We start from the raw sequence: 16124 nt of genomic DNA on the forward strand, positions 1-16124 counted from the left end.
GTTTTGTTCAGAGAATGTGCAGAAATGCTAGCTACACATGGAGAATTGTCCGTCAATAAGTCCCTCTAATTCTGACACTTCAGCACAGAATCTATTTTGCACTTCAAGATTCAATCTTAAGCTTGACGTTTAAAAACCATTTGTTTTCTCTGAATACTCCTGGGCCTCCTGGAACTAATGGTCTTGTATTACTAAGTAAGAAAACCCAGATTCCCCATCTCCAAAAATGTATTCCCAACCCCAACCTATCCTAGTGATCACAGCCTCATAAGTAGTTTAAGTGCTGCCACTATTTCTCAGACCAATCTCCTAAGTAATGCAGACAGCAGGTAGTCAAGTCATATTTCCCAATGAAACTGGAAGACTGGTTAACCTTTGAAGCATTTACAAATATTAAACCCAGCAGGAGAAATTAATGCATGATTGCTGTCAGAAAAATCTTCTCATGTGAATAATTACTGGAATTTGTAAAAAATGCTTCTAATCAGCATGGCTTCAGTACTTTGGAGCTAGAAATGTGTTTCTCTTAGTTTGGAAAGCAGTCACAGTTTACATCTAGAGTCAGAACTCAAGAAAAAATGTTTTTAGTTCACTATATACCTAAGCACCAGTACTTGAGCTATCAAGTATTTGAAATTATTCACTAAAAACTTTTTATTTTATCCATAATGAATGTATAAACTGATAGATAGAGAAACAGTGTTCTTGCTTAATTTTTGTAATAAATACTGAGTCTACCAGGACTCAATAGTAAAACGTAATTATCAAAGTTCTAACCTTAGAAGTCTTTCAATAAAATCTTAAAGAAATATTATTGATGTCTGAACCTGATTTTATCTGTTAGACAACTTATGCTCTCAACTCACAGAACATATTTGTATATGTCCAAAATATATATTCATATATGGAAAATTTTTTGTCTTTCTTTTTAGAACGATGTAGAGAAGAGACACTTTTTTCTTGACCATGAAGTTAACCATTTATGTCTCCAGACACACTGAATGGATGTGGTACGTTATGTAGGGGTGAACACAAAGGAACTTGAGACATTTAAATTTATTCTCCATTTTAAAAGTTACTCTCCTTGCTGAGGCTATGTGGGACCAAATATTTGCAAATGAGAGAAAGAGCATCCTTAATGGAATTTTGGAGCTGTTTACTTACATAACTGTTGTGCAAAAATATACAGCCAAATGTAAATGTCCTTCAACACAGGGAATAAGAGGGGTTCATTTAACAATAAGGCTATGAAAATTACACCAGTGAAGAGTTCCAAAGTGTATAGATGGTGAAGTAGACTAAGTACTCTGCTTCCCATAAATATGCTCCTAACATACTTAAACATATGTTCCCTAGAGTATGTAGCAAACAGAAAATGATTTCTCCTTGAAATGATAGCAACAACAACAAAAGAAGCAGAAGAAGCAGAAGGAAAAGAAGAAGCAGAGGCAGAGGCAGAGGCAGAGGAAGAAGAGTCTGTAAATCTCCATACAGGTAACATTGCAAAATGATTTTGGTATTTATAATGTGCACTAGACAGTTTTTCTTACTCAAACATATCTCTTCAGTTGATTGACAGTTTATATTTCCAATCATTTGTTGTTGAATTTACAGTAGACTTTTAAGCATGTTATTTGGAAAAGTGCTTAAGATTCTGAACTATCTTATTTCTGAAGGGGAATTGTTACCCTTGGATGGCTATATAATTAGAAAGACAAAGAAAGTGAGCTTCTAGCACTATTCTGCCACTTCCTTCTCAACTTCTAGAAGTGAATGAAATCGCAGCGATTTTAAGAATCCAACTCTTCTTGGGTGATCATTACAACAAACCTATCTTTGTAAACCTAGGGTTCAGACTTTGGGATTTTAAGAGAACTCTGGGTGGCACTGATTTATGTCTTCTATGTCTAAAAATCTAAATCTCATTTTCTTTTTCTTTTGTTATTTCATGAAAAATTTTTACAAAAAGATATATATCCACAAAAAAATCACGCCATACGAAAAGCATAAATTAAAAAGAAATAATCCATGTCAATAGTTTTATGTATATTAAATACATATCGTTTTAAACCTATACTTTATCTTGTATATTACATATATTTTGTAAAATAGGAATAATGCTATTTCGATCTTTGCTCTTTGAATTAGCCATGCAGTGAAAATATCTTTTTGTGTCAATGGATAAAGATATACTTCATTTTTTAAAATGCTCATGATGTAAACATCCCAAAATTTATTCAACTATTTTTCTATTTTCAGATATTTAATATAGCTCTAATTTTAAAGGCATTCACATTAATCCTCCATCAAACTTCTATATACATATACCCTTCTATACTAGCATTCGAATATCTGTGGAATGGGTTTTTAAAACTAGGATACTAATTTTAAATTTGCATGCAGTATATTTATCATTTGATAGCTACTAACAGTTTGCCATTTTTGCTACCAACAACTCAAATAAGTAGTGAAGAGTATCATTTTTTAAAAACGTTTTCATTAGTCTGATAACTGTGACATCAAATTGTTTCAGTTTATGTTTGTATGATCACAAATGCAATTGAATATCTCCACCCTTGTTAATTAGCCACTGGTGAAATTTCCTTGTTGATTTATTATTTTGTCCTGTGCTCTCATTTTTATGTGCATTGCCTGATTTTTTAAATTAATTTCATTAATGCACAGGATATTTGTAGGTTCCTTCTTTCACCAGTAAATCATTTTATTTCTAGTTGAGGGTGTGAATTTAAATATTTTTGTTCATTTGGTTTTTGTTCTATTTTATTGTAATGTCTGTAATCCTGTTCCATGTATTGAATAATAAATCACACTGCTTTGGAAAACTTCCTTTTCATGTACAATTGCTCGAATATGCATGGGTCTTTTTCTGGATGATTCATTGTGATTATAGTTGTACAAGTCTTTCTGTGTCAGAATTATTGAGTTTTATTTGCTATAGCTTCATGTATAGTTTATATCTGGTAGAATCTCTATGCCTTGATTTGATGGTTTTGCTCTCATTAACTCCTTCAGAGGACTTCTGGATTGATTTAATTAGTTCTAAAAGGAATCTGATTAGATTATTTGGTGCATTTTTAAAGATGTTGTATGAAACACGTTTTGGAAACTCCAAGGCAGTAAACACATGTATAGGTATAAATTCTTCAAATGGGCAGGAGAAAGTCGGCCTGAACAGGCATTTTCTTTCAATATGGTGTGTCACTAAATGAGGAAATCTCAAATTTGGATTTAGATTTAAAAACTAGATAAAAATAATGATGAGCACAAACGTCAGTTACTGAGGCTTCTTCAAATTAAAATGTGATTAAGAAATAAATATTTATAGTTTCCAGGAGTCATGTTCATTAAACTGTTATGTAAAATTTTAGTTTTCCATGCTGAACTCTGAGAACTATATTTATTTTAATGTCTGCATTGATATGCTTTAATAGAGGAGCAACTTTAGAGTAACAACTATATTTCAAAAGAATGAGAACAATGTTTGAGACTACAATTTCAAATTTTGCAAACACATTCTCTACCTGTACTCATACATTGTTGTAGTAGAAGAGTTACAGTAAAGTTTATAAAAGTCTTATCCTAAAATGCTCTTTTCTTTTCTTTCTACATTTTTCTGGTACTTCACAAGCTCTTATCAAAGGAGATTATTAGTTCATCTTTTTTTTTTTTTTTAATTTTCTTTCTTTCTTTCTTTCTTTTTTTTTTTTTTTGAGAAGGAGTTTCGCCCTTGTTACCCAGGCTGCAGTGCAATGGAGCGATCTCGGCTCACCGCAACCTCCGCCTCCTGGGTTCAGGCAATTCTCCTGCCTCAGCCTCCTGAGTAGCTGGGATTACAGGCACGCACTACCGTGCCCAGCTAATTTTTTTGTGTTTTTAGTAGAGACAGGGTTTCACCATGTTGGCCAGGGTGGTCTCGATTTCTGGACCTCATGATCCACCCGCCTCTGCCTCCCAAAGTGCTGGGATTACAGGCATGAGCCACCGCACCTGTCCTGTTTTTAATTTTCTTTTGCTTTTATGTATTTCTCAGAGTAAATTACACATTGATTTTAGGGAATATAAGAAGTGGCTCCATCTTGAAATGTTTGTTTGCTTTTGGAATTAAAAGGGACTTCCATGGGCATATGTACGGGAAGCAGATGCCCTTGTATCTGAAACAGAGCTTGTATTTGAGCCCTCTTTAAGACTTTGACAAAGGCTTTCTGAACCTTGACTAACCTTCCCCAACCAGGTTCCTGCAAAGCCACAGGGCAATTCTACTGAATTTGCTGACTTGTTTGAGAGCCTGACAAAAATTTCTCCAGGCACTGAAATCATAATTTAAACATATGGCTGTCAGACTAACTTAGCACAGTTCAATCTGTGAAACAGCTAGTTTTCCTAGAGGTATCAAGTCTCCCAAGGTCATCAGAAGAGTAACTACAGTTTTTAACATAGCTAATAATGAAAGATAAGAAGAGAACATTAGTATAGTTCTTAGTTTTCAGTCACTGTTTCTAAGTTTTGACTTTATTCTACATTGATAGTTTAGAAAAAGTATAAACAAACCTTTAATTCAAATTGGTCTATAAAGAAATTACAAAACAAAATAAAATGTTTTGTTTTGATTTGTTTTTGTTTCAATGCAATCATAGTTGATTTTTGTGTTTAATTTGAATTTAGGAACATTGATAAGATTCACTTGATTCATAAAAGACTGAACTTGCCTGCTAGAATATTCTACAAAAATAAATAAAACAAAAACTATGATATAAAACTGAACCTCTATGATAGTATGCCCTGATTTTTTGTTTTTCTAGTCAAAGTTTTTTTTTCATTTCTGAATTTGCTGAATCCAAACTATATGGCTTCTTTTTTGGTATTCCTTTCTGATGTTTTGTGAATTGTTTCTTGCTTCAGCAATATCTACTCCAGTTGTTAATAAACATGTAAAACACGGCAAGCATAGATTAGTTTTCTTTAGTTTCTCATTTACTGTTTTCATAAAATTTGTTTTGCATTCCATTTTATTTGATTTGAATTTTAAACCTTTCCTTCCTTCCTTCCTTCCTTCCTTCCTTCCTTCCTTCCTTCCTTCCTTCCTTCCTTCTTCCTTCCTTCCTTCTTCCCTTCCTTTTTCTTTCTTTCTCTTTCTTTTCTTTCTCTAAACCTTGTTGTCTTGTCAGTAAAAAGACTTCAGTGGAAGTTGGACAAGTTGGACAGAGAAAGAACATGTTTCCTCCTGTTGTGGTGTTAAGGTTGAGTTTCACAATAGCTTGTGCCTTAAGCATTTTATGTCTTTGCTCTTACCATCTGCTGAGTTGAGTTTCTCTAAAATAATGAATTCACTTTCCTTGTAAATGCCAATGCTTCCTTTCTTCAGGCTACAACTGTATGATAAAAAACACCCCAAATGATCAATCTGGTATGTGATAAAGTTTGGCTGAGTTTGAGTGTGGTGGTTCAACTGCAAAGCCTCAAATGAATTGGTTGCAATGTGCAAAAATCTTAATTTCATTATTCAGAAAGTGAGGCATTATTCTAGAAAAAGTTACTTGTTATCACGACTGTTACACTGTAATGCCTGTGTTAACAATAACCATACATACCAACTGTGGAGAATATTTTGTTAACTACTTTACAGGTATTATTTCATGAATATTCCATGTAAAATGAAATCATTAAAACTCTGTTACAAATAAACATACTAAAATTCAAGGAAGTGGCCCAACTTAACTTCTGTAAATAACCTAGAAAAAGGAAGAACAGTTTTGGTTCGAAATTTCTTTTTTAAATATTACATTACTTTGGGAGGCCGAGGTAGGCGGATCATGAGGTCAGGAGATCAAGACCATCCTGGACAACATGGTGAAACCCCGTATCTACTAAAAAATACAAAAATTACCTGGGTGTGGTGCCACATGCCTGTAATCCCAGCTACTTGGGAGGCTGAAGGCAGGAGAATTGCTTGAACCTGGGAGGCGGAGTTTGCAGTGAGCCAGGATTTCACCACTGCACTCCAGCCTGGCGCCTGGCAACAGAGCAAGACTCTGTCTCAAAAAAAAAAAAAAAAAAAAAATTACATTAGACTACTTTTCTAAAGTAAATTTTTTTATTATTATTTTGAGAGAGTTTCACTCTTGTTGTCCACACTGCAGTTCAATGGCATGATCTTGCCTCACTGCAACCTCTGTCTCCCAGGTTTAAGTGATTCTCCTGGCTCAGCCTCCTGAGTAGCTGAGATTACCGGCACGTGCCACCATGCCCAGCTAATTTTTATATTTTTAGTAGAGGAGGGATTTCGCCATGTTGGCCAGGCTGGTCTCAAAATCCTGACCTCAAGTGATCCACTCAACCTTAGCCTCCCAAAGTGTTGGGATTACAGGTGTGGGCCACCATGCCTGGCCTAAATATTTAATTTTTTAAAATTCATAATAATTACATTTCATTGCTGTAAATTTTTCTGATCAGAAATAGTATCACCAGTCTCTCATTACAGTTCTACTCCCAAGTTATGTGGAGAGATTTACCTTCACTGCTGTATAATAAGAAATTTTTGGAAGCCACAGAATCTATTCCTACATTCAAATGCAGATTCTGACTTATAAACCTTGTATCTTTAAGAAAGTTCATTAATCTTACGGAACACAGGTTCCCTAATCTGTAAACAGTACCTTTATAAGAATGCAATTGCAAATGCTACATGGGAAACAAACAACAAATGCAAACAGCTAAGCATGTCTGGCATATTACAGCTACTAAATAATAACTAAACTTTTTATGGGGAAGGGACTGTTATTTGGAGGTTCATTCTTTTTCCCTTAGATAAAATTTAAGGGTGGCCCACTTTATGTTGAAATTCCAACATTGAATGTGATTAGTCAGAAGCAGTAAAAATCCACTCAATTTTTTTTTCTTCTTTTGAGATGGAGTCTTTCTTGTCCTGCTGCCCAGGCTGGAGTGAAGTGATGTGATCTCAGCTCACTGCAATCTCTACCTCCTGGATTCAAGCAGGATTCTCCTGCCTCAGCCTCCTGAGTAGCTGGGATTACAGGTGCCAGCCACCACACCTGGCTAATTTTTGTATTTTTAGTAGAGATGGGTTTTCACCACGTTGGCCAGGCTGGTCTTGCACAGGCTGGTATGTATTCATCTGGAGCATGCTTCTGGGCCAAATACCAAGTTTTCAAATGAGTCAGTCTATGTTTCTGAGATTTGTATGAGCTTATCATTGTTTGATATATAATTACTCAAAAGTGAATATCACTCAACTATTAAACTCTTGATTTCCCCCTTCCCAAGTGGAGAACCTTTCTCTCTCTCTCTCTCTCTCTCTGTTTATTTAGGTCGAGAGAGAAAGAGATAGGAGAGAAGTAAAAATATCAGTATCAATTTAGAGGTATAGATATCAATATTATCGACATAGAGATATAAATATAGATAACTGGTAGAGTGTTTTTAAAGCTATAAACACATAGATATTTATATCCATATTTATGTATCTATATCTCTTCCTATGTATACATAGAGAGAGAAGGGATAGGCTATGAAATTTTCGTTACAGAGAAATCTTGGTGAATGTTATTATGAGCAAAATTGGAAATGGGTTAGGTTAAGAGAGATTCTTTTGTGTAGTTGTAAATTATAGTAGAAATATAATTACATCCATTTTCTACATTTAACACAAGGGCACTAGTTATGTTTGGAGATATTTATGTACAGCCATAATAAAAATGCATCTATATCCACAAATTTGTTTTTGTTTCATTCCACACAACACAATTATTGTAAACATCAAGAATTGGGAGCTATTGAACAGATGGTGTATTAGTGCCTTAATTCTTGATCTTTATTCTAGTAAATCCTTCCGTTTCATATCCTTTACACAAATCCTAGGGCCACTCAGGGCGTGATGAATGATTTTATAAAATGCTGCGTTAATGTTGATGGCATTGTTTTGTGTTTTATGATTTCAAACAAATATGAAAATGCAGCAGTCCAACAGGATATTGAGACCATATTAAACTCTTCAAATATTTAAACTAGACATATCCTAACATACCAGCAGGTCCTGAATAAGCTGAATGCAGTTTCTTGCTACCAACATGCCTAATGCTTTTTATTTTTTTTTATATATAATATCTCTAAGTTGATTCTCTAACTTAGAGCTATGTTTCTTTCTGCAAGAAATTCATTGTTACTGATTGAATATGTATTCATTCTATTTAACAAAGAAAAACATAAGTAAATATACATTCTTGTGGTTTAAAAAGAGTTTACACAAAGACTATATGTGTGCATATATTTATGCATTTTAATTTTACCAAAGAAAACACATAAACATCTTAAATGCCTGAATTTTGCTATAAATTTTTTTACAAATGCATATTTCCTCAATCAAGTTATGTAGGATACAACATTCTGAAGTATTTAATCTAGAGAGTTGTGACAACATTTTAATAAATAATATTTATTTTCTTACCTCCTTTCTGACTTAGATTAGTCTTCAAGTTACCAACTGAATTTGCAGGGTCAAAAAATTCTTTAAGAATTTCAAAAATCATTTATATATTATTTGAACTTTTAAAATAAATAATTGTTTCTAATCATCAGCATATAATTTTTCCTAACTCTGAATAAACTTGCATATGTCTTCTTGGGTTGATGTGTTAGACGTCTGTGAAAAGAAAAGTCCTTGAAAAAAAATGGGCGAATCTGGGTTACATGTGAGTTGCTGATAAACAGAAAACTGTGAACAGAGGAAAATTGGATAGTGCCCTACTTACATAACTGTTAAATAGACTCTGATTCTCACATACATGTTTTTATTCCTGAGGAGTATTTGTTGCATCTTACAAAATAATAATATAAATGTGTTTTTTGGGGAGCCTATGGTTGATTGTACTGGCTGTGGTTTGAACATTTGCTGTGATTGGTTATATTCTGAGTCATAGTCTCTTCAAATGTGCTGGTTTAACATGTATGTAAAATACTCTATGCCCAAGGCCCATGTAGTAAAAATCTCCTTCACTAAACACCTTAATGAGCCTAGGATTCAGATGGCACAAGGGCTAGCTTTTTCCACTACCTGTCTAAGTGATTATTTTGTTTCAATAGTACGAAAAATGTGAACAATATTATATGTATTATTAGTTATTTGAACATGCCGTAAATAAGGCACTAAAATGCCAAGAAAAGAATAATTTTATGGTGAGAAAAAAAGAGGAAAATGGGCATTCATTAGATGTATATTAGGTGTTACACAAGAGGGCTGTCTGATTCACATTTGCTTTCCCATGTCATGAATGCCACCACCAGCTTATAAGGTATCATTACTTCATTGGAAAACTTCAGAAAAGTTCAGCAATGTGACCAGGACCTTACAGCTATGAAACATCTGTGACTTCAAGTATATATTCATGCATAATCATTTACTGTGGCATGCTAACTTGGGTTCTATATCTGTAGAGATCATGGAAAAAATTACGTAAGTTTTGTGATCTGTCAAAGTGGTTGGGGAAAACAATCTCTAAGTTCCATTAGAGTACCAAACACTTATGATGCAAATATACATAAATGTTGTCTTTGCTATATTCATCATGTTTCTCAGTATACCGAGATACCAAACTAGCCTTCCAGACTAAGAAAAATAATTTGTCTAAATAACCCAGATGACAGATATGTCCAGATAAAGGTACAAAAAATACTCTATTCCTTAAATCACGTTTCTTTTCTTCTTCTGCTGTCAAACTACGATTTCAATGTCATTTATGGAAGAAGAGATATGCCTCTGGATATGCTAGTATAGTCAATTAGACATGGTGGTCTCTATTATGAACAGATGAACTAGAAAAGTAGGATTACTTAAATGAGCATAACAAATATTCCATATAAATATTCATTTATATATACATAAATGTGGGTGAACTCATGTTCAAATGCAACCTGTACATATATTGCTGCAGATTGGTAACCACGTTTCACTGTATAATGTTAAAACACACTTTCAGTGTATAATATATCTGAGCCATTCAAATACATTTTAAAAGATCGATTTGTTCTGAGTTTCAACTAAATTTCCTTTGATATTTTATTATTTTTACTTATTTATTCTCTTTCACCCTATATTATTTTGTAAATGACAAAAAGACACACTGAATAACGGAGAATGCTCTTGCTATTTTTTTCTCATTTGGTTTACAATTAGTTGAAGAAAGTATAAACATTTTTCTGTTGAATAAAATCAGCACCACTTCATCAATTATGTCACAGCTTCCTGCCATTTAAAATTGACAGGAAAAGCAAAATGTACCAGACTGCTGTTCTGGAGATAGAGTTATTGGGCATCCTGAGGATTCCTGGTTCTAGACTTAACCTCAAATTCTTTCTGCCAAAAACTTGTAACTATTAGGAGAGTCTTGGCCACCGGCCTCATCAGACAAAAGAAAAATAGCTTAAATCTCTGAAATACTAAAGTAAGCCTGATTTTATGTTGCAGTTGGATGCAATGGACCATCAAAATAAAAGTCTTGCCATAAATAAATGATAATAAATATTCAAAGATAAGTTTTATGTGACTAATAGAAAGATGGTCTAGCATAGACATAAAGTGAATGAAAAAGATTTCACTATGAGCTTACAACCTCACAGTAAGGAAATAAAGTAATATAGAATTGTGGTTAAGAGGACAGGCTTTGAAGTCAAAGCATATGGGTTTACATTTTTGTATGAATACTCACTAGTTGTGTGACCTTAGCCAAGTCTTTTGATCTCTCTAGTCGATAATTTACAGAATGATCTGTAAAACAGAAATATTAATACTGTCTCTCAAAGGGACTCATTTTGAGAACTAAATTGAATTATTGTGAAAATTAGTTTGCACATTAATTGGCACCAAGTAAAAACTCTAAGAATATTAAACACCATGGTTATTATCATTTAGAAAACTGACATCATTAAATGCACACATAGTTTGAAATGCTTCATTCTGGCTAATGTAAAATACACAGTATCAAAAAGTATATAAAATATTTAATATTAAAACAATATAAAGTACGTATTTTCTTGTTATTAATTTATTTTATTGTATGGTAGTATGTGCATATATTGATGACATCTTGATGGAAAATAATAAACAAACTCACAATTAGAGTGCCAGTTGTTTTGGAAAACTAAAATATGAATATTTCTAAATACAATTAATAACATATATGCCTCAAAGTGAATTATATGCATATATGCCTCAAAGTGAATTATATGCATGTGTGCATGTATACATACATGCATATATATATATTACAAGCTGATATTCATAGCAAATTACCTAGTGATTATTGTATTTTACCTTTTGAGTATTATATTTTAAAAAGAGAATAATAGTATAGGTATGTCCATTTCCATATACACACTATGGCCCCCAAATTATTTAATGTTTATTTTGTAATATATGAAAATGCTGTGCAATTGTATACTGTTTCATAGACACATAAAAAATTTTAATTTGTAGCAGAATATAACCGGCATTGCTCTGAGACTATTGTTCACATGATTAAGCTTCAGTGACTTTGTTTGCAAAATCAAAATCAGTAGAGTGATTTGGTTGTGTTTCATTAATAAAGGATATAAAGTTATTTTCAATTTGTAGAAGATCATAAAAGGACCTGCAACAGTTTAGCCAGGAGAACACTAAAAATCAGATGTTTATGACTATTGATTTTCATTAAAACAAGATAAAACTGTGGAATTCCATTGTATATGAAGTAATATAGTAATGTTTTCTAATTGTTAACTTAGGATTTCACTGTTAATTATAAATCTCATTATTCAGTTTTATTCTCAAAACCACTCAATAAATTAATAGATAAGCAAATACAAATTTGGTAATGTCACATAGGGAAGCTGTGATGTTTTTTCAGCGAATATCTTTAATTACACATTGGCATTTATTATAACTGAACGTAATAGGCAATTAACTACTGCCCAGGTACACAGGTATTATTTAAGATAATCTTTAAATATCTCTCCCAAAAGTTTATCTCTAAAATCATTTCCCAGTTGACATTTAATCACAAAATTCAGAAGGTAGAAAAACCCAACGCCGAATGTAGTTTTCAATTTTATATTCCCTATTATTGCAATCACCTTATTTAAGTTTTAATCATTAAGCTGATTGCATTGCTGCACAAGGTCAAGAAGCACTTGTAGAATCAGAAACCCCAAAGTGGTTATGGACTGGCTATTCAGGATTTTTCTTCACTTGCTTAAGCTCCGCCCCATCTGAAACGTTTCTCTGCTAGGAGCTCACTAGGAGAAAATGACCAGTGCACAGCTCAGACCTTATCCACCAGAAACCTTGCATGGGACACCTCACCTTTTCAGCACCTCCTGCTGTAACTGGACGAAAGTGCTGAAGGGACAGCTCCCAGTGATTTAGGTCTCAGCAAGCGCTCCCAGAAAGACAGCACCCATCCGCTCTCTGCTACAAACAGCCATTCACAAAATCGGAGGAGGAAACCACAGTCATCGCTGATTCCCTGGAAATTTAGTTAGACTGATGTTGAAACACCCCCCCTTTCCTAGTGTATAATTATTTGTGGGTGGAGAGCTACCAGGGAGAGCAATAGAAGAGGCCAGAGAGGGGAGAAAAAAAAAAGTAGACAAGGATTGTGTCCTGACTTCTAAAAATTCCTTCTCTCCCTCTCCCATTTTCCTAATCTGAGAATCATGGAGATCGAGGCAAAGAAATGATTCCGAAATGGAGATGGGACTCTCAAACCTAGAAATGATAAGGGTGATTTATTAGTTAAATGTTCCTCGTCCAGGAACCCCGCACAATTCAGAGGTAACATCGCCTGCGTTTTCTCCATGATAACATAGACAAACAGTTGTCTCCAAAGATTGAAAAACAACAACAACCCGGTTTCGGAGGGTGTTCTTGCTGTCCTCTAAGCTACAGAAGAAGGTGGGCTGGAAAGCGCTCCCATCCTGAGAAAGTGCGAAAGACTCTCTAAACCCAGTCCCAATTTCCTACCTGCCAGAACTCTCTCCTACCATCCGTCACCATTCGTGACTCTGCAAGACACGGGGACTTAGACATATGTGTGGGAGTGTGTGTGAGGGAGAGAGGCGAGACGAGTGCTCTCTCCACACGTGTAACCCTGCATCTCCCTATTTCAGAGCTAGAGTTCATTCATATGCAGGCAGCGGTTTCATATCTGATCAAAGGTAGAATAGTTGCACGGAACAGTTGTATTTTTAATGGGCTCACCTTAAAATCGGGTGTTCGTAAATTGCAAGTGTGAAAAGACTCTAAGTGCAGTCCGTGTGTCTCTCACCCTTTCTATCCTTCCCTCCCCCATGGTCGCTCCCCCCAAGAAGGGAAGGCTTGGAGCAGATTGTAGAAGGATTTGAGCCTGCAGCTAGAGAGAAGGGGATTAGGGCCAGAGTGGTGCAAGTTAAATTGTGCTGCATATAAAAAATGGGCGGATTGGTCTCCAGATCCAGAGGCTGGTACCACCTTCCTTTCTAAAATAAAATCTCTCTGGCATGAAGTCACCGCCTATTTCACATCCGGTTTGCCCTGGGACGTATTACTACTGTCTTGGTAAAGAGAAATCTTTTGTTGTATAGCTGCAGATTGGATATTGGGAAGCAAATTTGGGTGTGAAATCTTCAGCAGAGGAGCACGCAGAGTCCATGATGGCTCAGACCGAGTGAGTGAGAGGCTGAGCGAGGACGCCCCTCGGATCCGGCGCGCCCGGACTCGCAGACTCGCGCCGGCTCCAGTCTCTCCACGATTTTCTCTCCCAGACTTTTCCCCGGTCTTGAGAGATCCTGTGTCCAGAGGGGGCCCGAGGTAAGTGCCTCTTTGGACCACGATACAGACAGAGCTTGGAACGTGGCTTTTCCTAGCTGGAGAGACAGGAATGTTATAGTTGCGGGGGGGTGGTGGTGTGGAGATGGGGGTAGAGAGAGACAGAGAGAGAGAGAGAGAGAGAGAGAGAGAGAGAGAGAGAGAGAGAGAGAGAGAGAGAGAAGAGGGAGAGCGATCAAGCGAGCGACGGAGCGAGCAGGACGGGAACCTGATCCCACAGCAGGTAGAAACAACGAAATGTTTTTCTTTCAGTGTGAAACCGCAGCAACGTAAGAGCATTATTTTCCCGCTGTCTTTCTTCTTTTCTTCCCCGCTTTCTTAGGCGTATTTGACTGAATTCCGCAGGGTGGGTGGTGGCATGTTGTTTTGGTATTTTTTTTTTTCTGCAAGGGGGAGCTGGGGTGAGTTGGGGAGGGGCGTTGGGGGCCATCATCTAAAGTTAAGACGCTGAGACAGAAAACCTGTCTCACTGTTCTATCCTAGGGAAGGCATTCTCTGGTCCTGGCTGCAAAATCTCTTTTCTCCTTTCCAGTGGCCGCTGGTGAAATGCCCTCTGGTGTAGGGGGTCTCTCTCATTCAGAACACGAAAACTCAACTTATTCTTTGATACGGGTGGCATGGGATGGTGATTGCAGTGTGTGTCTGGGGCGGGTGGGGGGGGGTGGGGGGGATGAAAGTAGAAAGTGATAAGACTGCAGCTTAGCCTTTCTTTTAAACTATTATGTTTGTATTTGCAAGAAACTTTCTTACTCAACAACTCAAGTGCCATCATAGGTTTGTTTTTCTCTTTTAAAAATGTCAGAGGAGGGCAAAGCTATGGTGACTTGTCTCAGGGTTTTGCTGTGTTTTGTTTACCCCTTCGGATATTCAGTATTTTTAAAAAAGAGCAACAAAAATTAATAGGACTAAGAGAAGTTGTTTTTCCCTCATAACAAATGTTAAATATTAGTAAGAGGGTAAATTAAAATTTTGCAATTAAGATGTAGTATTTTAACATATTTATCCAAGATTTCTTGTCATAGTCAACTTATCTGTTTCAAAACCAGTCACTAAATTACTAAATTGAGTAAAAGCTATGATGAGGCTCACATTTCTTATCTCTAGACTATTTTGCTCTAAACACATTATGCTTCATTGCTTACATGACTGTTTGTAATGGTTTTTGGTGATTTAAATGATTCCGAGAGTGTAGAAAGCATTTTATAGACGTATTTAAAAGCATACCATGTTAAACTACAGAGTGTTTAATGAAAAAAAAAAAAAAGCTTTAAAAGCCTTGCAATCTATTAATCACTTACCTTACTAAGGAGTATAGATTAAATACTTTTAACTTTTCTCATATTATGATTGGAATTAATTACAGCACATTAAAATGTTACCATATCTGCTCCTCATCCAGGTAGTGCATTGAATTTTGAAAACGGACTCAACACATAGACTATATACAATTTTAATTCTCTAAGCTTTCTGTACTCCTCCAGTTCTCCAACATTCCACTACCAAGTCTAAATTCAACAATCAGATGGTGATTGATTGCACTTTACCTGAGAGGTAAAAAAGAACCCCTTATTCATGCAAAGCAAAGCACTGGAGCTTCCATCTGTTTGAGATGAAACATTTCTAGCAGCAACCTGGCAGCATTTGAGAGGGCTTGAAAGACATGTGTGGGCATGTTTGTGTGGATTTGTGTGTGTGGTTCCTATGTGAGAGAGATCAGCACATGGTTTGACTATAAAGTGTGTCCTTTAGCCTTACAGAAACATTAGGAAGCATATTTAGCAGAGCAGTCACAGGCACAGAATACAAGCACGACTCCGGCATTCAACAGTGTGTTTCCTATGTTTTTAAATAGAGATAAATACAGTTGCTTCTGAAATCAAGGTACCTGCAGAATTCAAAGAGGAATTCAGCCATCACAACATGTTAACCTCTTCCATCCTATCCCTAAATAAATTCTTCCTGTTAGAGACGCCACCTCAAAAATTTTAATGTACTGTTCACTGTGGAAAGTTGAATCATAAAGGTTCAAATTTTCATATGATAAATATCAAGAAGAGAATAAACTAAACTATATTCTAAATATGAAACCTAGAGATAAACAACTCACAGTTTTTATGTTGAGCAATGCTGTCACCTGAAAGCATTTCAACTTGTATTCTTTTACAGGAGAATAAGAACACTGATATATTTCTGAATGGAGAAATGGAAGGGAGAGTGGAGAATGGATGGTCCAGGTTTCCATTGCTTCCAA

At 35.5% G+C, this 16124-nt stretch overlaps 2 protein-coding genes across 2 annotated transcripts in view; both read left to right on the forward strand.

The window, feature by feature from the left end:
• The first annotated feature begins 1376 nt into the window (after positions 1 to 1376).
• LOC144581638 (uncharacterized) lies at positions 1377 to 13859 on the forward strand. The gene is made up of 2 exons (XM_078365961.1): positions 1377 to 1494; positions 13630 to 13859. The coding sequence occupies exons 1-2, from the start codon at positions 1392 to 1394 to the stop codon at positions 13857 to 13859; spliced, it is 333 nt and encodes a 110-aa protein (XP_078222087.1). The 5' UTR covers positions 1377 to 1391.
• Positions 13621 to 16124, forward strand: part of GABRA1 (gamma-aminobutyric acid type A receptor subunit alpha1) — a 57040-nt gene continuing 54536 nt past the window's right edge. The window contains exon 1 of the mRNA XM_035284358.3: positions 13621 to 13855. The gene's annotated coding sequence lies outside the window, so the exon portion shown is untranslated. The remainder of the gene's footprint in view (positions 13856 to 16124) is intronic.

Source organism: Callithrix jacchus, chromosome 2 (assembly GCF_049354715.1).
Source record: "Callithrix jacchus isolate 240 chromosome 2, calJac240_pri, whole genome shotgun sequence".
Lineage (NCBI taxonomy): Eukaryota > Metazoa > Chordata > Mammalia > Primates > Cebidae > Callithrix > Callithrix jacchus.